The sequence below is a fragment of the Euleptes europaea genome, chromosome 13 (assembly GCF_029931775.1).
Source record: "Euleptes europaea isolate rEulEur1 chromosome 13, rEulEur1.hap1, whole genome shotgun sequence".
In the NCBI taxonomy this organism is placed as follows: domain Eukaryota; kingdom Metazoa; phylum Chordata; class Lepidosauria; order Squamata; family Sphaerodactylidae; genus Euleptes; species Euleptes europaea.
Window position 1 is genome coordinate 62,214,297 of NC_079324.1, and position 22,893 is coordinate 62,237,189.

Sequence of the window (22,893 nt, forward strand, 5' to 3'; positions counted from 1 at the left end):
TGTGGGGATGGCTGCCAGGGCTTTAAGAGGGGAGTGGACATTTTCATGGGTGGGAGGGCCATCCATGGCTACTAGTAAAAATGGATACTAGTGATGGTGCATACCTATTCTCTCCAGGAGCATGCCTGTTATATGAGGTGCTGTGGAACACAGGCAGGACAATGTTGCTGCAGTTGTCTTGCTTGTGGGCTTCCTAGAGGCACCTGGTTGGCTACTGTGTGAACAGACTGCTGGACTTGATGGGCCTTGGTCTGATCCAGTATGGCTTTTCTTATGTTCGGTTATACCTCAGATGGGAGACCACCAAGGAAGTCCAGAGTTGCCACGCAGAGACATGCAATGGCAACCTACCTTTTCCTCATCTCTTGCCTTGAAAGTCCCTTGAGGGGTCACCATAAGTCAACTATCACTTGACAGCACTTTCCACCACCAGGACAGCATGGAGATGGCACCCAAGGCCCTCCCACGTATGGTTCTCACATGCCTCCTTTTCACCCCCTTGTGGATGCAGAAGCCAGGATTCAGCAAAACTTCGCATGTAAAAAAGAGGTACCTTGCACTACCAAGGTTGCCCTGTGCTGCTCTGGGCAGGGGCCCTTACTCGGAGCTGAAGGCAAATCTACGCTGGACATTTAAAGCAGTTTCAAATCTGTTTGGACTTGTCATGGCTTCCAGCCGAAGAATTTTGGGTGCCAAAGCTAGGATGATCTCACCGTGCATTCTCAGCGCCCTCCCAAAAACACATTTCTTGACATTCTCTGGGGAACAGAAGTCACAACAGCGAAATGCACTGCACACTGTTTTTAACTTTGGGTAGAAATGCTGGCCACCGCACGGAAATAATCAGCACAGTTGCCAGGTTGCTTGAAGCGAGTGGAGGCGACTGATGTGTGAGGAGTGGGGAAAAGAGGCCCTGCTGACATGTAATGCTCAGCACAAGCAGCACAATCTCATGACAGAATGGGGAAGGGTCCTCACAGTGGATGCATTCAGATGTCCCTCTATTAAACTGTAGTTTGGAATCCTGGGGACTGGAAAAGAAGCTCCCATTAGTAAGTGCCTGAATCCAGATTTCGCAAGAAATTGCAGTAAGACCCAGCCAGAAAAGACTTCCCTCAAGTTTTGCGCACAAGGAGGGTGTGGGAGAGCTTGGCAGGAAACCTACCTCAGGCGTATCATGAACCAACGGGGTTGCCTGTCACATCTCTCTCTTTTTTTAAACTAAACCTTTGGGCATAACACATCACCCACTTTGCTAACTCATGTGCTCGGACTTACTCACTCACGGACAAACAGCTGACCTGGCTTCCTATGAATGGAAGATGTGATTCCCCATCATAAAGCCTCAGAAACCTACTTCCTTTTAAATAACTGCCAGCAGCTTCAACACACCCGGTGAGCAGTAATCCAGAATCTGTACCTTCAGGAAATTCTTTCCGTGCCAACTTGACTGCCGAGGAAACTTCGCTAATTGAAGAAGATTACAGAGAAGTGTTTTGGAGTCCATACCCCATCAGAGGCCCAGGTTGTCCCCACCTTGAACTGGCAACATAAACCCAGACTGCCCCCCCCCCAAAAAAAACCCTCACTTGCAGCTACAAATTACAAGGGAAGCCATGGAAGGTGGATCTTCCAAGGAAACCTGCTTACTATTATTCATCTTCCAATTTCAGGTTCTGCTACAATTTCCCAGGAACTTCAGCAAACCTTGGCATGTAGCTGAAAACCTCAAATTGTAAGAGGGGCTTCTGTTACATTTTTTGCATAAATGCGGTTTTCAACATTGAAGACAGAGAGAAATGTTAATCTGTGGCCTGCAGAAGCCCTCCCCCCCCCCCGCCACAGAGTAAGTATATGGCATGGGGGTGGGGAAGAGCTCACATGCGGGAATCTGGTTTGTGGCAGATGAGACCATGAGAGAGAAGCAGGAACTTCTGAGCCGCTGATGCACCCCCCCCCCCCCCGAAAGACCACTTCTGCACATCTTCTTTGCACCAGCCTCCAAGAAACCTGACTTTTATCGGTTCCAGTGGAATGACAGCCTGGCTGGGGAAACTGTTGAATAGATGCCAGGACCCGTTCTTTTTTGCCTCTGACTTACAAAAAAACAGACCCCCCGATTGCTTCCAATAGTTTTGCTGTTACTTGAAAACCACAAACGCACCGAGAATTCACCGTCTTCTCCTTTAATATTTAGGGTTTTGTTTTTCAAACCCCATGAAAATAAACGTGGCCCATTATTGCAGGAGGCAGGCAGGGTCTGAACTGCAGCTCGGAAGCCCCCTGGGCTCCCTGTTGGGACTAGTCTGCACACTGATGTAAGAAGGGAAAGCGATTGGTCAGATAGCAGAGCCCCGCCCTCTCCCTCTTTAACCACACCCATTGGTCCCCACCACTGACCCTGTCTTTGCCTGTGCTCTGTTTAAAGAAGTAAATAACCTGTCTTAGAGCACGTACAGAGTGCCTTTCCCTCACCACTGAGCATTTCTGTGTAATTCAGAATTAAAGCTGCTCCCCCAGAAAGCAAGGTGTCCATCCAGCCCCTGAGGGGCCCCCTTGCCTCCCCCCCGAAATTCCACACTGCCCTCCCCTTGCTTGACAGCATGCAGAGGAAACAGGGTCAAGTAACCTTTTTTTAGAAAAAAAGTTTAGAAATTGTGGAAGCCTTGCAAATAAATCCATACACGTCCCAGAATGTTTTTGCTACCGTTTCTCCATCTGTACCTACATCTGCCCATAGAGCATCAGAGGACCACCACCCCGCCCGCCTGCCCGTGTCTCAGTCCCCTGGCAACAAGGGAGGATCCACTTCACAAAATCGGTGCAGCCAGCGCAGGTGAGTGAAGCGCTCGGTTCTGACCGCGCTGGATGGTTTTTGCTTTCAAATGCATCTCCTGCTTATCTGTAACTAGCAGGAGGCCAACTGTTATAAGCGAGGGCTTTCTAAAAGTGGCCTCTCTTAAGAAATTGTCGGACTCTGGGGGAGCCGGGAGCCACCGTCCCATGGGCAACGGGAAAGTAGGACTTGTGTGTGGCGGGTGCTTTCCCAGAGCCTCCGGCGGGGGCCCAGCGCAGTCAGCCTGTGACTGAGAGGCAACGTTTCCAGCAGCCAGGATTGTGTCACAGCACCTGATGACCGGCCATCATGCCCTGCCAGACGCCAGTCCAGCTCAGCCTTTCCGAGGGGGCTCCCTCGGCCCCAGATCGGCTCATAGGCTTCCGCCCCTCTGCCCCTCCATCCACACTCTTCGCAGTTCAAGAATCTCCCTGCCGTACCAGTTGTGGAGCTGGGAAAAGCAAGCGCTGTCTGAGTACACCAGGGCGTCGACCCCAGAGCCCCCGGCCCCACAGCAGTTCCCTGAAGAGGCTCTTTTCCGTGGTGGCAAAGGGGGCGGCTTGAGACCCCCCTCGTGGCTGTTACCCCCAGATGCCCCTGTCTCATCTGGGGGGTACCCGCTGGGCAGGCTGCGAGGCCCTTCGGAATTATACCATAAGGCACAGCCGTTTTCTTTCGGCAGGATGCTGATCGGGAGGCTCGGCGCCGCCTGAGGAAGGGCTGGGCCAGAGGCGGCTGGCTCCAAATTCGGAGCGGACCTGTTTTTCCGGTAAAGGGGCGACCTCCTCTGGACCCGGTGGGAGCCGGAGAGGTTCCGCTGCATCTCTTCCAGCTGCTTCTCCAGCTCCTTCACCAACACGCGCATGTAGCCAAAGCTGGCCCGCGAGAGAGCCTTCACCCACGACTCCATGGCGGCCTGGGTCTCGGCCGCCAGGATGTAGGTGCGGGACTTGGCGCAGCCGAAGCGGATGGCGAAGGCGAACTCTTCGGTGGACTCGCACAGCTCCACCGTCGAGCCTTCCAGGATGATGACCCCGACCGGCTCTCGGCTCTCTCGGTCCTCGAAGTAAAACAGCATGTTCCCCTTCAGCACGAACCAGCGTCGGTGGTAGGCCGTGTTGCGCTCGCCTTTCTTGTGGAGGAAACCGGCCTGGTCCGTGGGGGAGCTGCAGGTGGCGTAGAAGGCCAAGCTCCGCTCGTTCAGCTTCATTTTCACCTGCCCCCCTGAAAAGACAGAGCAGAGCGGGCTGTCAGGAACTGGGGGGGGGGGGGTGAAAGTTCCCCAAACCAAAGACACTGGAAGTTGCAGGAACAAGAGGGAGAAGGGCTTAGCCAGCTCCAGACACTGCTGGAGGGGGCACGCCCTGGAAATCTTATGTGGAAGACGGCTGCCACTTTTCTATCTCTGGCCGTGAAATAGCTGCGGCTACTGGATTCAGCGCTGCCACCCCTCTCTTTTCACTTCTTGTGGGAAGGGTTAGTCCTTCCTGAACAAATCATAGCCTCAGAGCAAAACTAAGACTTCAAGACGGAATAATTAAAGGAAGAGGGTGAGTTCTGGACTCACTCCTGATTTGCAGCTCACCAGGAAACCAGGGCCGCGGAGAGGATCGATCCCCTGAAACACAATTTGAAAACGAAAACCATTCTTCTTTTGGCATGTCCCGCCCAGCATAAAAATACTCACAAGAAAGGAGCCTTGATTCCTCAGGATTTTTGGACGTTAATAGCAATGGGCTTCTGTCTACGCAGGGCTCTGTGTTTCAAAGTGCTAAAAACATGCGAGTGGGAGGAAGCTGAACTGAGTGAATCTAGGCCACGGAAAAGGTTTGGTCCCTCGAGTGGGCGGACAGGGTGGAATCCAGACACTGCCCCGTCCCTGTTGCCCTACGCAGAGAATCTCTGAAGCTGCTTTCTGCTGAGTCCAGCAGTGGCAACGTCTCTCACATGAACACCTGAAGCTGCCTTATACTGAATCAGATCCCTGGTCCATCAAAGTCAGTATTGTGTTTATTGTTGTTACAGCCAATGGCCAGCATAAAATTACAAAACAATGCAGGTACATATATGCCGTTAAGTGAAGAGAATAAAAAATATATATCCTAAAACAGACAAGTTAAAATACATTTATCAACATGGGGGGGGGGGAAAGAAGAAGAAAAACCTTGGTTCATCCATCACTCATCATCTACTGCATCACAAATAATATAACCTCTTCTGTTTTGAGCATTCCTTTTGGAATTCCTTCCGACAAAATTTGGCTACATCATAGGATAAGGGGCAGGATTTTTATCCTCGAGCAGAAATTGAATCATTAAACTCTCTTTGGTTATAGATTGATGTAAAAGGCCAAATCGTTGTAACCAGGGTTCAATTGTGGATCTTCTAAACTCCAAATAAAATTCACAATGTAATCAAAGTCAGTATTGTCTACTCAGACTGGCAGCGGCTCTCCAGGGTCCCAGGCAGAGGTCTTTCACATCACCTACTTGCCTAGTCCCCTTTAACTGGAGATGCTGGGGATTGAACCTGGGACCTTCTGCATGCCAAGCAGAGGCTCTGCCACTGAGCTACAGCCTATCTCCTGGGGTTCTTGGGCAGGGGGAGGCCTTTCCCAAGACCTGCTGGCTGAGATTCTTCAGTGGAGATGCCCAAGGTGGAACCTGGAACCACCTGCTTGTAAACCAGGCGCTCTTAACAGCTGCCCGATAACCAATTCAGTCCCTGCTCCCTCAAGCTTTAACGTCTGCTCCGATAGGAGGTATGTTTGACACCAGTAAATCAGACCAGGGCTTCCAAAGGCACAAAGCTCTTTCCTACTAACTCTGATCTTTCTATTTTTATCACCCCCTCTTATGCAACCCAGGACATTTGTCCCAAACACTTCCTTGGGGAAGAGAGGTGGAGGAGGAGAGTTGAAGAAGAAGAGGAGTTGGTTTTTATATGCCGGCTTTCTCTACCACTTAAGGAAGAATCAGACTGGCTTACAATCATGTTAGCTTCCCCTCCCCACAACAGACACCCTGTGAGGTAGGTGGGGCTGAGAGAGTGTGACTTGCCCAAGGTCACCCAGCTGGCTTCATGTGTAGGAGTAGGAAAACAAATCCAGTTCACCAGAAGTAGAAAACAGTGAGAGTCCAGTAGCACCTTAAAGACTAATAAAATGTCTGGCAGGGTATGAGCTGTATCTGAAGAGGTGAGCTGCGGCTCACGAAAGCTCATACCCTGCCAGAAATTTTGTTAGTCTTCAAGGTGCTACTCAACTCTTGCTCTTTTCTACTGTTATGAATATTGGGCCACATTTCTAATGTACTGGGAAAAGATTGAAACTGCCCATACGTATTTTCCGGCCTTTTCTGATTTGCAAACCTAGCTGTAAAAAGAATTGGCTGTTCAAATATGGTTTTGCTTACTTGATCAATAATCATTATTTTATATAAACAATGTCATTTATTTTATATAAATAAACCATTCGAGAGACTTTTCCAACCAAGAGGAAAGAACCTCCATTCGCTTCTTTAAAACTTTGCTTCCACCTGTGAAAAATGGCAGGATCCCAAAGACCGTGGCCAGCCACGGTGGCTGAGAATTTAGGCCGAGGCAATTTAGGCTGAGTCACCAGGTGGGAGCGCTCTGGGGCAGAACGGATCTGGCCGCAGTTCTGTATGCCTTAGCAACGTCCAGGTTCCCCTATTGCTACGTGTCCTAAGTGAGGCTCCCTTGGAAGATTGCCCACAGGTGGTTGGTAGGGGGAGGGGCTGTCTGGCAGCCCTTCAAGGGCTACTCTTTTTTAATGGATGCTTTGCCGCTTTTAGTAGATTAAATAGTGTCTCTCTGGGCGAAGTGGTTTACCTGTGTATGTTTTGGAGCGTTACCATGGGCACTTTTTATTGGGTGGGAAGGCAGGACACACATAAACAAAGAGTGTCTTGCAGAAGGTACCCCGCCCCTAAATATTGGCTGGCCCACCCCTATCAGAACCTGCAAAATGTTTATCAACGCCAAATTCCCCAAGTGCGTGCAGACTAGCTAACCGGTATTCACTTCTGTCGAAGTTGTATTTTTAGATCCTGTGGCCACAGAGGACAGTGGCACAAGAGGAAAAATAGCACACCCTGACTGCAATTTGTGGGCTCAGGGGGAAAAAAGGTAGGGGAGACCCAAAACAATACTTTTGCAAGCTTACAGTATTACACGTAACAGTATTGTAGCCTTTGCTTTGCAAACGTAGCAGGGGGGAATAGAAAAAGGACCTGGCAACAAAGCGGGTTGTTAATCTGGTTGAACGAGTCATCCCGTCCGTCCCCTTGCTGAGTAACTCACCCAGTTCTTCCTCCTCCCCACCCCCCCTCCACACACACACAGGCTTCATGTCCTTGGCAGTAATTTACGTGGCGGTTTCTGAAGGCCCCGGGAGGCCTATGCCGATCCTCGTATTGCTTTCAAGAAAACACCCCTTGCTGCCAAAGGTGGGTCCACAACGTCAGGCCAAAGGGGTGAGAACTGCCAAGACCCCTTATTGTCCAGGGCCCAGGACTGGCTGCAGATCCCAGTTTGCAAACTCTTTGGGGGGGGGGGTGTAGACCCCTGCAGCATTCGGTACAAGCTCCGTGGTAAGACCAGGAAGGTCAGAGCAAAGTCCCTGGAATAGAGGAAGCGTTGGGCGGGAGGCAGCTGAAGGGAGCACACTCGGCTTCTATGAAGCAAAGGGGAAGGCCCGCTCTAATGATAAGGGGAAAAAAACACACACAGGCCTGAACATCCGGCACTCGAAAGAAAACGGCCTCCGTTGGCTGAGCCTGTGCCCCAAAGGCAAGAGACGGGCAGAGCACAACCCCTGGCAGAGGCGGGCCTGAGGCCCAAACGGCACCTGTGGCGAAGGAGACCGGTGGCTGGCCTCCCCATTTTTCAGTACCATGAAAAAGCCGTCGTGGGAAGTCCAATTTTGGATCAGGGAAGGGGATTCATGTTTCCCACAGAGTTGTTTCCCTTGCAAAAATGGCCCACCCCACGGCACTGCTATCAGCCACATGGGGGGGGGGAAAGCAAAAATATTGTACCTGTTTCTGCCCCCCGCATGCACACACACAGTGGCTAACCAGGTAGCCAGCGTGGTGCAGCGGTTAAGAGTGGTGGTTTGGAGTGGTGGGTTCTGATCTGGAGAACCGAGTTTGATTCCCCACTCCTCCACTTGAGCGGTGGAGGCTAATCTGGTGGACTGGATTTGTGTCCCTGCTCCTACACATGAAGCCAGCTGGGTGACCTTGGGCTAGTCACAGCTCTCTTAGAGCTCTCTCAGCCCGACCTACCTCACAGGGTTTCTGTGGTGGGGAGGGGGAGGCGATTGGAAGCCAGTTTGGGTCTCCCTTAAGTGGTAGAGAAAGTCGGCGTATTAAAACCAGCTCTTCTTCTTCTAACAGCAGGTTCAGTCAGGGGAAATGGTGTCCATGAGAGGAGGGTATAGCCCGATCGGGAGGGCCATGCTGTGATCGAAATTGTGCTCCCTCCAGCTGTTCATTACTGTTGAAGAAGAAAGTGGGAAATCTTAGCAAAGGACTCCTCTGGAGCAGGTTGGTGGAGAGAGCTCGGATTTGCAGCAGAGTCGGGCAGGGGGCACAAGAAAGCCGAGCATTTCAACCAGCAGAGTTGAGCTGGAATTGGGGGAGGGGTCGCTCTGGGAATCTCTTGCTTGCAGCTGGAGCGTGGGGGGGGGTTCCAACACTTTCACCACCAGTGGCTAACCCTCCCCCGCTCTTGCTCGGAGGAGGGGCAAGCCCCTTCAGAGGGGCTTGCCCCAACAGGCATTTTGCACTGTCACGAAAAGGTGGTCTCTCTTTCTCCCCCCCCCCCCCACTGGAAGTGGCACCTCCAGTGCTGCCTGGCGGCATCTGGGTCTTGCTGATTTTGCTTGGGGCGGGGGGGTTTGAAGCTCCCGCTCCAAGAGCCCTGGCCTGTCCCAAAAGTAAAGTTTGTTCAGGGCACTCAGATGTTTGTTCTTCAGAACAAATATGGTTACTTGCATGCAAAGGTCATGCAGGTATGGTACACCTGAGATTTGGGGAGGGGCTGTGGTTTGGGGGCAGAGCCCCTGCTTGGCACGCAGAAGGGCCATTTAGAGCAGGGGTGTCAAACATATGGCCCGTGGGCCGGCTCTGGCTCCTTGAGAGCTTTTATCCGACCCGTGAGCCAGCCGAGGCAGCCACCCCCCTCCAGTCCCGAGCTGGGCTGGCGAGGCCTGGCCCGGCTGAGGGACATTTATGTCCTATCTGGCCCTCGTAACAAATGAGTTCAACATCCCTGACTTAGAGGCTCGCTGGAAGAACCTGGGAAGTAACTTTCCCTGCCCCGGGGCCCAGAGAGCAGCTGCTGGTCAAACCACCCCAGGACGGTGGGTCCGAAGTGGTAGAAAGCAGCTTCAGCGGTTCCTAAGATTCCTTTTATCCAAAGGTGTGGGGTTAAGTAAAACTTCTACAGGCTCATAGGGATTGCTTAGCCACCGCCTCCCCCCCCCCCCCCAAGCGTCCCAGGGCACTCAGAAGTAACGGCAGCTTCTTGCAAAGGGCCAGACTCAGAACATTTATTTATTTACTTACTTACTTCATTTATACCCTGCCTTTCCCCCCCAACGGGAACCCAAAGTAGCTTACATTGTTTTCTCCTCCATATTACCCTCACAACAACCCTGTGAGGTAGGTCAGGCTGAGAATATGTGACTGGCCTGAGGTCACCCAGCGAGCTTCCGTGGCACGAGTGGGGATCTGAAGGTGGGTCTCGCAGATCATAGACTCACCTGTCGGCCCGGGGAAACTGATAGCTGTGAACCCTTTGGTGTGTTGTTTTACATTTGTATGTAGAAAATCTGTATGCCATCTCTGCAGACCTGCTTGAGGCATTTGAAAAAACAGTATCAATAAGAATAAAAATATCAATGAAATCCACAGCCAGCGTTGTGCAGTGGTCAAGAGATCCGGGAGGTTTGGATCCCCACCTCTGTCATGAGATCCCGGTCACACACTTTCAGCTGAACCCACCTCACAAGGTTGTTGTTGCGAGGATAAAAATGGAGGAGTGGATAACGACAGCCACTCTGGGGTCTAGTCGATAAAACAAATAAATGCCAAGAACTTTACCAACAAAGACAGCCAATAAAAGCAAGGCGGGTATAAAAGCGCTCAAAATAGAGCAGTCTGAAATGTCCTGGATAAAACCGGCCACAGGCCAGAAGAAAAGGGGGAAACCCCCCCCTTTGCCTGGGTAGCAAGAAAGGTTTTGGCCCACCCCGAAAGGTACCTGCCAGGTGAGCCTCAAGGGGGAGGGCGCTCCAAAGGCCAGATGCCACCATGTGCCCCCCTACTCAGTGGTAGAGCCTCTGCTTGGCATGCAGAAGGTCCCAGGTCCAATCCCCGGCATCAGTTAAAGGGACTAGGCAGGTAGGTGATGTGAAAGACACCTGCCTGAGACCCTGGAGAGCCGCTACCAGTCCGAGTAGACAATACTGCACTGACCTTGATGGACCTATGGTCTGATTCAGTATAAGGCAGCTTAAATAGGGGCTGAGGTTCAGGGGTAGAGCCTCTGCATGGCATGCAGGAGGTCCCCGGTTCAATCCCCGGCATCTCCAGTTAAAGGGACAAGGCCGGTAGGTGATGTGAAAGACCTCTGCCTGAGACCCTGGAGAGCCGCTGCCGGTCTGAGCAGACAATACTGACCTTGATGGACCAAAGGGGGTCTGAGTCAGTGGAAGGCAGCGTCATGTGTTCATGTGTACTCTGCTTCCTGTGGGGGGCTTGGCCGGAGCAGGGCTCTTTTTGTCCATCTTGTATCTTCTGTTCCAGGAGGTGGCCCTGAGTTCGAGTCTTCCACGAGGGAAAATCCTTCCCCAGCCCCCCCCCCATCCTCATGACCTTCTCAGCCTCCAGCCTGACCTCCCTCCCTAAAAGCCCCCTCCCCAGCCCCCGCTTTCGCCTTTCCTCCTAGAAAGAAATCCCTGGAGCCTGCCCCCCCCTCCCCAAAGCCCCTTCTCCCCACTGCGCTGGAGAACCCCAAGCGCCCCTTTCCAGGCTTCTGAGCCAGGCTTCCTTTGTTCGCCCCCTCCCATCCCCAAGCAGGGTCCCCCCCCCATACCTCCATTCCCAGGGGAGGGGCGCGGTGGGGGGGCTCTGCGGGGAGCAGCCCCTGGGCTCGGGGCTCGGGGGGCTTGAGCCCCCGCCCCTCTCTGCCCCAGCCGCCCAGACTTACCTGCCGGCGGCCCCGCTCAGCCGGGCGAGCCGCCTCGCCCGCCCTTTGTCTGCCCAGGCGGCACCGGCAGCCCTTCCTCCTCCTCCTCCTCCTCCTCCTCTCCTCCCTGGGCTCTGCCAGGGCCGCCCTCCGGCTCCTCCTCCCTCCGCTGGGGCCGGCGGCTGGGAGGGGGATCTTAAAGAGCCAGGCGGCCGGCCTGCCCGAAGGGGAGGGGCCGCGGCTCAGTGGTAGAGCATCTGCTTGGCATGCACAAGGTCCCAGGTTCAGTCCCCGGCATCTCCAGTTAAAGGGACCAGGCAAGTAGGTGATGTGAAAGACCTCAGCCTGAGACCCTGGAGAGCCATGGAGAGGGGCCATGCCTCAGTGGTAAAGCCTCTGCTTGGCATGCAGAAGGTCCCAGGTTCAATCCCCAGCAAGACCAATTAAAGGAACCAGGCAAGTAGGTGATGTGAAAGACCCCTGCCTGAGAGCCATGGGGAGGGGGCTGTGGCTCAGTGGTAGAGCCTCTGCTTGGCACGCAGAAAGTCCCAAGTTCAATCCCTGGCATCTCCAGTTAAAGGAACCAGGCAAGTAGGTGATGTCAAAGACTTCAGTCCCTGGAGAGCCGCTGCCAGTCTGAGTAGACAATACTGACTTAGATGGACCAAAGGGGGTCTTGATTCAGTATAAGGCAGCTTCATCTGTGTTCAAGGGGCAAGGCTGCAGCCCTCCCCATCCCGCCCGCCTCCTCGAGAGCAAGCCGGCCGCTCTTGGGTAGCAGAGCCTCCAGGTTCAGGAGCAGTCCATCCTCTTGTGCCGGATAGGGTTGCCAGGTCCCTCTTCGCCACCGGCTTTGAGGCGGAGCCGAAAGAGGGCGGGGTTTGGAGAAGGGAGGGAGTTCAATGCCATAGAGTCCAATGGCCAAAGCGGCCACTTTCTCCAGGAACTGATCTCTATCGGCTGGAGATTAGTTGTAATAGCAGGAGATCTCCTGCCACCACCTGGAGGTTGGTAACCCTAGTACCGGAGGTTGGGGATAAACGCAGGTCCAGGACTTCCACCCTCACCTGGTGGGCTGTCAGAAAGGGGGTGCTAGGGTTGCCAACCTCCAGGTATTCGAAGAAGAAGGGTTGATTTTTCTATGCCTACTTTCTCTAGTAAGGGAAACTCAAACTGGCTTACGATCGCTTTCCTTTGCCCTCCCCACAACAGACACCCAGTGAGGTAGGTGGGGCTGAGAGAGCTGTAACTGGCCCAAGGTCACCCAGCTGGCTTCATGTGTGAGACTGGAGAAACCAACACAGTTCACCAGATTAGCCTCCGCCGCTCGTGGGGAATCAAACCCGGATCTCCAGATCAGAGCCCATTGCTCCAAACCACCGCTCTTAACCACGACACCACGTTGGCTCTATTATTATTATCTAGTATTAGCTGGAGTTCTCCTGCTATTACAACTGATCTCCAGCCGATAGAGATCAGTTCCCCTGGAGAAAATGGTCACTTTGGCCATTGGTCTCTATGGCATCGAAGTCCCTCCCCAAACCCCGCCCTCCTCAGGCTCCGCCCCAAAAACCTCCCGCTGGTTGCAGGGACCTGGCAAGCCTGGTGCTTCCGGGCCAGAAAGGCTCTTCTTCCGGCTGCGCTGCCGTCTGAGGCACGCCACCTTGCCAAGAGTGAGCTCTTTCTGGCTTCAGAGGGCTGCCTTCCGGCTCAACAAGGGTCAGATCAGAGCCAGGCCGGAGCCTCCTCAGCACCCGGCCCCTGTGCTTTGGACAGGTAACGCTGCCCTACACCAATTTACGCCCTTGATCCATCAAAGGCTGTATTGCCTACTCTGACTGGCAGCAGCTCTCCAGGGTCTCAGGCAGGGGTCCTTCACATCACCTACTTGTCCTTTTAACTGGAGATGCCGGGGATTGAACCTGGGGTCTTCTGCAAGCCAAGCAGATGCTCTACCCCTGAGCCTCAGCCCCTATTGAAGCTGCCTTAAACTGAATCAGACCATGGGTCCATCAAGGTCAGTGCAGTATTGTCTACTCAGACTGGCAGTGGCTCTCCAGGGTCTCAGGCTGAGGTCTTTATGTTACTGATCCTTTTAACTGGAGATGCCGGTGATTGAACCTCTGACCTTCTGCATGCCAAGCAGATGCTCTTCCACTGAGCCATGGCCCCACCCCTAAACTTATTTCTCTTCACATGAATACATGAAGCTGCCTTATACTGATTCAGACCACTGGTCCATCAAAGTCACTGTTGTCTACTCAGACTGGCAGTAGTTCTCAGGGGCCTTGGGTAGAGGCCTTTCACATCACCTACTGTCAGGCCTCAGCAAGTCGATGCGTTCCAAGCAATAACTTTCCTCCAGACGATACAGCAAGTAAAAAGTTTATTTCAGAAGAACAGCGATTTCAGCAGGTCAAAAGACTTAAGGCTAGCATACAGGTATGGGGGAATATTGAAACATATATAGGGTGGATACAATGGGGTTGATTGTATTATTGGAAACAAAGACACAATACCGAAGCAAACTACCGGTAAAGACTTGAGCAAAAGTATTCAGAGTAAAATGCGTGCGTTAAGTGGCTGATCTTCCCGGGCTCCCAGTATTGTTCTGCGGGACCCGGTATCAGATCAGCCGTTACCGGGGCGGGTCTCCATTGAGCTGCAGATCTTGGGCAGGAGACCAGGTGCAAACGGGGAGGGACGGAGTGCAAAAGGACTCAATTTTGTCCGTGGGGGAAACCATCTTGTTTCTATCCGGGGCCGGCGGAGAGCCTATCCAACACCTACTTGCCTAGTCTTTTAACTGGAGATGCCGGGGATTGAACCTAGAACCTTCTGTTTGCCATGCAGATTTTTTGCATCTGAGCCACGGCTCCTCACTTAATCACAATGGATAGCTGTGTTAGTCTGTCTGTAGCAGTAGAAAAGAGCAAGAGTCAAGGAGCACCTTAAAGACTAACAAAATTTCAGGCGGGGTAGGAGCTTTCGTGAGTTATCTGAATAAGTGAGCTCTGACTCATGAAAGCTCCTACCCTGCCAGAAATGTTGTTAGTCTTTAAGGTGCTCCTTGACTCCTTTCTACTACTTAATTTTGTAGAAGAAGTATGGGTTGAGGGTTAGGGAAGGCTTTCTCTGCAACCAAAACAAGCCCCTGTGCCGCTACTAAGGTTCACCTCCAACTCCGGCTGTATCAAAGGTTGCAATCTTGCCCAAAGTAGGGAAGTGCGTAGGAAGGGAATGCATCCTCAATCTTCTCCTTGGCACCCGCCTTCCTAAACAATGGTGCTTTCACAATAAAGGCCACAGTACCCTAATAACATCCGGTGGGAAGCAATACGGTGTCAAGGGATTGCGTAACGTGACCTCTTTCCTCAGTGCTTTGTTCACAGCGTCACTGCAATACAATGTGTCCTGGCTGCTGTCCTGGGGAGGGGCCGTGGCTCAGTGGAAGAGCATCTGCTCGGCATGCAGAAGGTCCCAGGTTCAATCCCTGGCATCTCCAGTTAAAGGGACTAGGCAAGTAGGTGAAATGAAAGACCCCTGCCTGAGACCCTGGAGAGCTGCTGCCGGTATGAGTAGATAGTACTGACTTTGATGGACCAAGGGTGTGATTCAGTAGAAGGCAGCTTCATGTGTTCATGAGGGCCATGGCTTCCTTGAATGAGTCAAACCATCTCTTGAGGGAAGGGGCCATGGCTCAGTGGTAGAGCATCTGCTTGGCATGCAGAAGGTCCCAAATTCAATCCCTGGCATCGCCAGTTAAAGGGACTAGGCAAGTAGGTGAAATGAAAGACCCCTGCCTGAGACCCTGGAGAGCCGCTGCCGGTATGAGTAGACAGTACTGACTTTGATGGACCAAGGGTGTGATTCAGTAGAAGGCAGCTTCATGTGTTCATGAGGGCCATGGCTTCCTTGAATGAGTCAAACCATCTCTTGAGGGAAGGGGCCATGGCTCAGTGGTAGAGCATCTGCTTGGCATGCAGAAGGTCCCAAATTCAATCCCTGGCATCGCCAGTTAAAGGGACTAGGCAAGTAGGTGAAATGAAAGACAGCCCGAGACCCTGGAGAGCCACTGCCAGTCAGAGTAGACAATACTGACTTTGATGGACCAAGGGTCCGATTCGGTATAAGGCAGCTTCATATGTTCATGTGTTCTCTGCCTGTGACACACCATGGGCTTTTAATTCAGAGGAGCAGCCATGTTGGTCTGTACAAGCAAAGTAAAACAGGAGTCCAGTGGCACAGAGACCAACAGGATTTATTCCAGCATAAATTTCAGCGCTCCTTTAATCAGACGCATGTACGCATCCATCCCTAACAAGATGCCTATCAATCCACAGTAGGGAGTGGTCCTCACCCACTCAGGGAGCTGATATGAAGAAGAAGAGTTGGTTTTTATATGACGACTTTCTCTACCACTTAAGGAAGAATCAAACCGGCTTACAATCGCCTTCCCTTACCCTCCCCACAACAGACACCCTGTGAGGTAGGTGAGGCTGAGAGAGAATGACTTGCCCAAGGCCACCCAGCTGGCTTCGTGTGTAGGAGTCGAGAAACAAATCTAGTTCACCAGATTAGCCTCCGCCACTCATGTGGAGTAGTGGGGAATCAAACCTGGCTCTCCAGATCAGACTCCACTGCTCCACACCACCACTCTTAACCACTACACCATGCTGGCTCTGATTTGCAAATGTTATGCATCTGATTTGCAAACGTTATGTGTAAGGATGTGTCACTGGCCACCAAGATCAAGTTAATTCATGCCATCGTATTCCCTATTACTATGTATGGGTATGAAAGCTGGACATTGAAGAAAGCTGATAGGAAGAAAGTAGATTCCTTTGGAATGTGGTGTTGGAGGAGAGTGTTACGGATACCTGGACTGCCAAAAAAAAAAACAAATCAGTGTGTTATAGATCAAATCAATCCTGAACTGACCCTAGAAGCTAAAATGACTAAAGTAAGGCTATCGTATTGTGGTCACATCATGAGAAGATAAGAGTCACTAGAAAAGACAGTCATGCTTGGAAAAGTTGAGAGCAGCAGGAAAAGAGGAAGACCCGACAAGAGATGGATGGACTCAATAAAGGAAGCCACGACCCTCAATTTGCAAGATCTGAGCAAGGCTGTCAAAGATAGGACATTTTGGAGGAACTCTGATTCATAGGGTTGCCATGAGTCAGAAGCGAATTGGTGACACGTAACACACACACACACACACACACACACACTTTGTTAAATCTGTAGCGCCACTAGATTTTTTCATTGGCTTTCAGATGCCCAGGGCAATCATTGCAGTGGCCACCAGGTGGCAGATCAGACTTACTTTTTTACTTTTAAATCTACTTTTAAATAAAAAAGTAAACAGGGCTTGCTTCCCTGGGCAATGTTTTGGCCGACGGGTCCCTTTGATATTTTTAAAATATCAAGTATGAAAAGTGAGAAACTGACCCCTCAGACTTTGTTTGGAGCTTTGGGCTGCTTGAGAAAGGGGGGCTCGTAAAAGCCAGCTGTGCAGAAAGGGAGTTCAGAAGGACCCTGGCTCTTGGCTGTCATGGAAGACACGCAAGAGTTGGCGTGGGCTTGGCTCTGCTTCCTTGGGTCTCTGAGATGGTGTGAGTTCCAGAGAAAGCCAATGAAGGAAGGAAGAAGCTCTGGTGAGACAGAGGCGCCCTTGTGCAAAACAGGAGTTGCGGGCCCTGCTAAGCTGAGCTCCCAGGGAAACAAAAGATCGTCTTTTCCTACACATTTAGTTTAAAATAAAACCCTGTTTGGGTGTGTGGGGGGTGGGGGAGAGGCCATGGAGGAACCTCTGAAAATCTGGCTGGGCTGTTTATATGGCTGTGTAAGCTGAATTTGTTTTAAAAGGCTTTGATTTAGTATAAAATATTTTATTTTTAATACTAAAAACTATTTTGGCCTGCTTGGAACCCCAGCCATTTAAAAGAAACTCTCTAATTGGGATAAGAAGTAAAAGCAATGATTTATTATGTATTCATTATTTTATTTGATTTATACCCTTATAGATCAAATCAATCCTGAACTGACCCTAGAAGCTAAAATGACTAAAGTGAGGCTATCGTATTGTGGTCACATCATGAGAAGACAAAGAGTCACTAGAAAAGACAGTCATGCTTGGAAAAGTTGAGAGCAGCAGGAAAAGAGGAAGACCCGACAAGAGATGGACGGACTCAATAAAGGAAGCCACGACCCTCAATTTGCAAGATCTGAGCAAGGCTGTCAAAGATAGGACATTTCGGAGGACTTTCATTTTGGCGGCTGGATCCTCAAATCCTTCGTTGGTGCACGGCTTAATAGTTCTATAGCTCAGCCCTTAGGCGAGCCAATTGGAACCAAAAAGAGACATCTGAATTCTCAATGCAGGCTGCTCTCTTCTCGCTTGTACATTTTAACACCAAAAATAAGATTTTCACCTCTTTATCCTAATGAGCCCCCTCTGATGACCTTCTGCCTTCCTATTATTATTAGTTAAATTTATAGCCCACTCTTATTCCTGGTCAAAGCCAGGCTTAGGGCGGGTGTCATGATTCTAGGCCTCAAGTGCAGCCTACAGGCCACTCGGGAGGCCTATATTAAAGTAGTTACCTGCATCTCCCAGGTACCCTCTGGGCCTTGTGATTGGTGGAAGAGGATTTGGAGGGAAGGCTAGGGCCAATCGGAGGTAAGGGAGTGGTGGCTGGGGAGAAGGAATAAAAGGCCTAGGGAGCAGGGCTGGGGAGAGGCTGCTGCAGATGGAGGGATCCCCTCATCCAGGAAGGGGTGAGTGAGCCTGAGGCCTAGTGCCAAGAGACAGTTAGGGACAGTAAAGATAGACGACTTGGGGTTTTTATTTGTTTGATTGCGTGCCTTTACTGGTTTTGTCATCCTGTTGTGGCTTGAGTTATCATTATTGTTAAGACCTCTTTAATAAACTGTTTGTTACTCTGCCTGGGTCCTCACGCATCATTTGGTCACCTAGAAAGTACACCCTGTTGGAGAAGCAGCAGCCAGGGGCAGGGAGGGTACCCTGGGCCCGCCTGAGTTTAGGCCCACGCCAGAGTGGTGGCAGCTACTGAAGATCCCCATTCCTCTCCCTTACCTGACAGCAGGTAACAATCACAATAAAATCATATATATATATATATAATCTCCATAAAACCATTCAACACAATCAATACAGTTAATTTAGGAGCCCCACGGCGCAGAGTGGTAAGTTGCAGTACTGCAGTCCAAGCTCTGCTCGCGACCTGAGTTCAATCCCAACGGAAGTTGGGTTCGGGTAGCCGGCTCGAGGTCGTCTCAGCCTTCCATCCTTCCGAGGTCGGTCAAATGAGGACCCAGCTTGCTGGGGGTAAAGGGAAGATGACTGGGGAAGGCACTGGCAAACCACCCCGTAAACAAAGTCTGCCTAGTAAACGTCAGGGTGTGACGTCACCCCATGGGTCAGGAATGACCTGGTGCTTGCACAGGGGACCTTTACCTTTACTCATATAATTACAGGGCTGTTGGAGGCCTTACCAAGCAGCCAAATCCTCTTATCAGAAGCCCTGTGGGGGAGGAAGACCAGTAACGATGACAGCCTGTGGTTTCCCTCCGTTGTAGGCCTGGTGGAATAGCTCTGTTTTACAGGCCCTGCGGAACTTGTGAAGGTCCCGCAGGGCCTTGATGTTACTCGGAAGAGTATTCCATCAGGCTGGTATTCCATCCCCTTGTTGAGGAAAACGCACTCTTGTGAACCAATACTTTTTTCTGTGCATTGACGTTGGGTGGTGTGAATTTCGTTCCTCCAAATTTTCTTTATGTTTATTTTTGGTAAGTTTTTGATTATATCTTTGGTAATGTTTAGTGTTAAAAGATGTTGTCGTTAATTTTTTTAAAATAATTGTGGTGATCTGCCATAGAACCAACCCCATTGAGGAAGACCTCATTGCTGGTGGGAAGGGACTCACTGTATGGCTAGGGTTGCCAGGGTTGCTTCACCACCGGCGGAAGGTTTTTGGGGCGGAGCCTGAGGAGAGTGGGGCTTGGGGAGGGGAGGGAGTTCAACGCCATAGGGTCCAATTGCCAAAGCGGCCCTTTTCTCCAGGGGAACTGATCTCTATCAGCTGGAGATAAGCTGTAATAGCAGGAGATCTCCAGCTAGCACCTGGAGGTTGGCAACCATATGTCTGGCCCGTTTTCAAGGACTCCACCTCACCACCCTGTTTGCCACCATTTGGGCCTCGAGGTCCTAGCAAGGCCCTTTGTGTTGGAAAATCTGCCCTTCAAGGACGGTGTCACTTGCCTGCACATTGAGAGGGGGAACTGACCACAAAGTCAGATAGAGACAGGACAGGGGGAGGTCATCTCTAGTGACACCTTGCCCTCATTTCCTGCCCCTTTGATGTTTAGAGGATGTATTGTCAGGGAAACTTCCCTTCTCGCTCTCTTCCCTCTCGCCCATCATCCAAGCGAGATCTAGGAGCCGGGCGCTCCGCGCGTCCAGGCCTTCCCACCCCAAGATGGAGCGGAAGGCAGATACCCCTTTTATACCTAGAGAATTAGCAAGGTAGATCAGGATAGAGAACCCTTGTCTGCCCTTTCCTATCCAGTGTGTAGTTCCACAATAAATGTACTTTAGTTTGATTAGAGCCAACGACTGATGCTCCTTTTAATTTTCACACAGGCACACCTGTATAGCTGCTGCTAAGCTTAAGGCACTCTGCTAAATACCGGAATATCCCCTCGATAGTCAAAAAGGGGCAAGAGTCCAGTAGCACCTTAAAGACTAACAAAAATATTTTCTGGTAGGGTGTGAGCTTTCGTGAGCCACAGCTCACTTCTTCAGGTACTTTCAGCACCTTAAAGACGAACAAGAATATTTTCTGGCAGGGTGTGAGCTTTCGTGAGCCACAGCTCACTTCTTCAGGTACTTTCAGCACCTTAAAGACTAACAAGAATATTTTCTGGCAGGGTGTGAGCTTTCGTGAGCCACAGCTTACTTCTTCAGGTACTTTCAGCACCTTAAAGACTAACAAGAATATTTTCTGGCAGGGTGTGAGCTTTCGTGAGCCACAGCTCACTTCTTCAGGTACCTTCAGCACCTTAAAGACGAACAAGAATATTTTCTGGCAGGGTGTGAGCTTTCGTGAGCCACAGCTCCCTTCTTCAGATACCTTCAGCACCTGAAAGACGAACAAGAATATTTTCTGGCAGGGTGTGAGCTTTCGTGAGCCACAGCTCACTTCTTCAGATACCTTCAGCACCTTAAAGACTAACAATAATATTTTCTGGTAGGGTATGAGCTTTCGTGAGCCACAGCTCTCTTCTTCAGATACCTTCAGCACCTTAAAGACTAACAAGAATATTTTCTGGCAGGGTGTGAGCTTTCGTGAGCCACAGCTTACTTCTTCAGGTACTTTCAGCACCTTAAAGACTAACAAGAATATTTTCTGGCAGGGTGTGAGCTTTCGTGAGCCACAGCTCACTTCTTCAGGTACCTTCAGCACCTTAAAGACGAACAAGAATATTTTCTGGCAGGGTGTGAGCTTTCGTGAGCCACAGCTCCCTTCTTCAGATACCTTCAGCACCTGAAAGACGAACAAGAATATTTTCTGGCAGGGTGTGAGCTTTCGTGAGCCACAGCTCACTTCTTCAGATACCTTCAGCACCTTAAAGACTAACAATAATATTTTCTGGTAGGGTATGAGCTTTCGTGAGCCACAGCTCTCTTCTTCAGATACCTTCAGCACCTTAAAGACTAACAAGAATATTTTCTGGCAGGGTGTGAGCTTTCGTGAGCCACAGCTCCCTTCTTCAGATACCTTCAGCACCTGAAAGACGAACAAGAATATTTTCTGGCAGGGTGTGAGCTTTTGTGAGCCACAGCTCACTTCTTCAGATACCTTCAGCACCTTAAAGACTAACAATAATATTTTCTGGTAGGGTATGAGCTTTCGTGAGCCACAGCTCACTTCTTCAGGTACCTTCAGCACCTGAAAGACGAACAAGAATATTTTCTGGCAGGGTGTGAGCTTTTGTGAGCCACAGCTCACTTCTTCAGATACCTTCAGCACCTTAAAGACTAACAATAATATTTTCTGGTAGGGTATGAGCTTTCGTGAGCCACAGCTCACTTCTTCAGGTACCTTCAGCACCTGAAAGACGAACAAGAATATTTTCTGGCAGGGTGTGAGCTTTTGTGAGCCACAGCTCACTTCTTCAGATACCTTCAGCACCTTAAAGACTAACAATAATATTTTCTGGTAGGGTATGAGCTTTCGTGAGCCACAGCTCACTTCTTCAGGTACCTTCAGCACCTGAAAGACGAACAAGAATATTTTCTGGCAGGGTGTGAGCTTTCGTGAGCCGCAGCCCCCTTCTCCAGAACTCCTGCCCTTTTCGACTACTGCAAACAGACTAACACGGCTCCCCACTGTGAATTACCCCCTCGATAGAAATGCCAACCCTTTGGACCCGGTTGGGTGTTGCCCTGCAGCAGCGGACGCTCCAGGGGGCCCCGACAGGTCGCTCCGCCGCTGCCCGACGGCGCTTCCAAAGGCAGGCTCGCCGTGGCGACCCCGCGGGCCTGCCGGGGAGGGGAGGGGGGCCCGCGCCCGACGCCCCCCGACCCGCCGGCTGTGCCGGCACCTCCCGCTCGGGGAGCGCCCTTGCAGACGGGACGGGCTCCCCTCTGCCCTTGGCGCGGAAGCCCGGGGGGGGGTGGGAGGCGTGCGGGGCTGCGCTGCCCGCCACGTGGAGGCCAGGGTCCGCAGCGCCCGGCCCTCGCGGCAGCGGCTGTCGGGGCGCGGCGGCGCGGCTCCCTCCGACGGGCGGCCGGGCGAGGGGCGGGTCTGCCGGGCGGGGCGGCTCCGCCCCCCTCCCTCCCTGCCTCGCCCCCTCCCTGCCTGCCTGCCTGCCTGCCGGAGCCCGGCTTCCCCCTAGCCTCGCCGGCGTGGAGGCGCGGCTGCTGGAGGGAGCGGGACAGCCAGCGCGGCGCCCCTCCTCGCCTCCTGCCCTGCCTGCCGTCCGAGGTCGCCCCGGCTTCCGTGCAGCGCCTCGCCCGCCCTGCCGCCCGGGGCGGAAAGGCGGCGCTGGGGAGCCGCCGGGCTGGACGGAGCGCCCGGCTCGGCGAGGCGCGCCATGGGCCGGGAGGAGAGCCCCGCCGCCCCCGCCCCCGCCGCCCCGTCGTGCAGGTCAGTCGTCCCGCCGCCGCTTCCCCCGCCGCTGCGCAGCCTGCGCTCGGAGGCAGGGCCGGGCCAGGGGGAGGGCGGGGCGGGGCACGTGCGGAGCGCCCCTTCCCCAGGGGCCCCTTAGACGGCAGGGGCCAGAGGCGGGTCGGCTCGAGCTCCCTCCCCGCTGCGCCTGCGGCGGCCCCCAAGCCCGGGTCGACGGGGCGCAGCTGCACCGGTTGGATTGGTGCCTGCCGTGCTGCCGGGAACGGCGCGGGGGACCTTCGGGGCCTCCGCGGATCCTCGGGGCGGCCTCTCCCTCCCTTGTCGGGCGGCTCCTGGGCTGGGACTGGGGGACCCCTCCGCCGGGCGGGTTGCCTTCTGTTGGGGAAAGTTCCCGGGGGCGGCACTCCTGCCGGCAGCTGCTCTGCAGGAAAACAACGGGGGCTCTCTTTGGCACACGCAAGCGCAGAGGCAGGGGCTTAGGCAGTTTGGGACGGGGCGGCGGAGCTCCCTGCAGCCTACAAGCCGGCAAATCTGCAAAGCCTCCCCCCCCCCTCTCGCCCGCCAATATCCAATCTGTGACCAACTGAAATGCCTTCCCTGGGCATTCACTCTCTAGCCATATCCCCCCCCCCACATCTGTCAGCAATGCTGATTCTATGACCCTAGGCAGATCATGAGAGG

General features: G+C 52.4%; 1 protein-coding gene across 1 annotated transcript; it reads right to left on the minus strand.

The window, feature by feature from the left end:
- Window positions 1-3,209: 3,209 nt before the first annotated feature.
- On the minus strand, window positions 3,210-4,055 carry PHETA1 (PH domain containing endocytic trafficking adaptor 1). The gene has a single exon (XM_056859404.1). The coding sequence runs from the start codon at window positions 4,044-4,046 to the stop codon at window positions 3,210-3,212; it is 837 nt and encodes a 278-aa protein (XP_056715382.1). The 5' UTR covers window positions 4,047-4,055.
- Window positions 4,056-22,893: the final 18,838 nt, after the last annotated feature.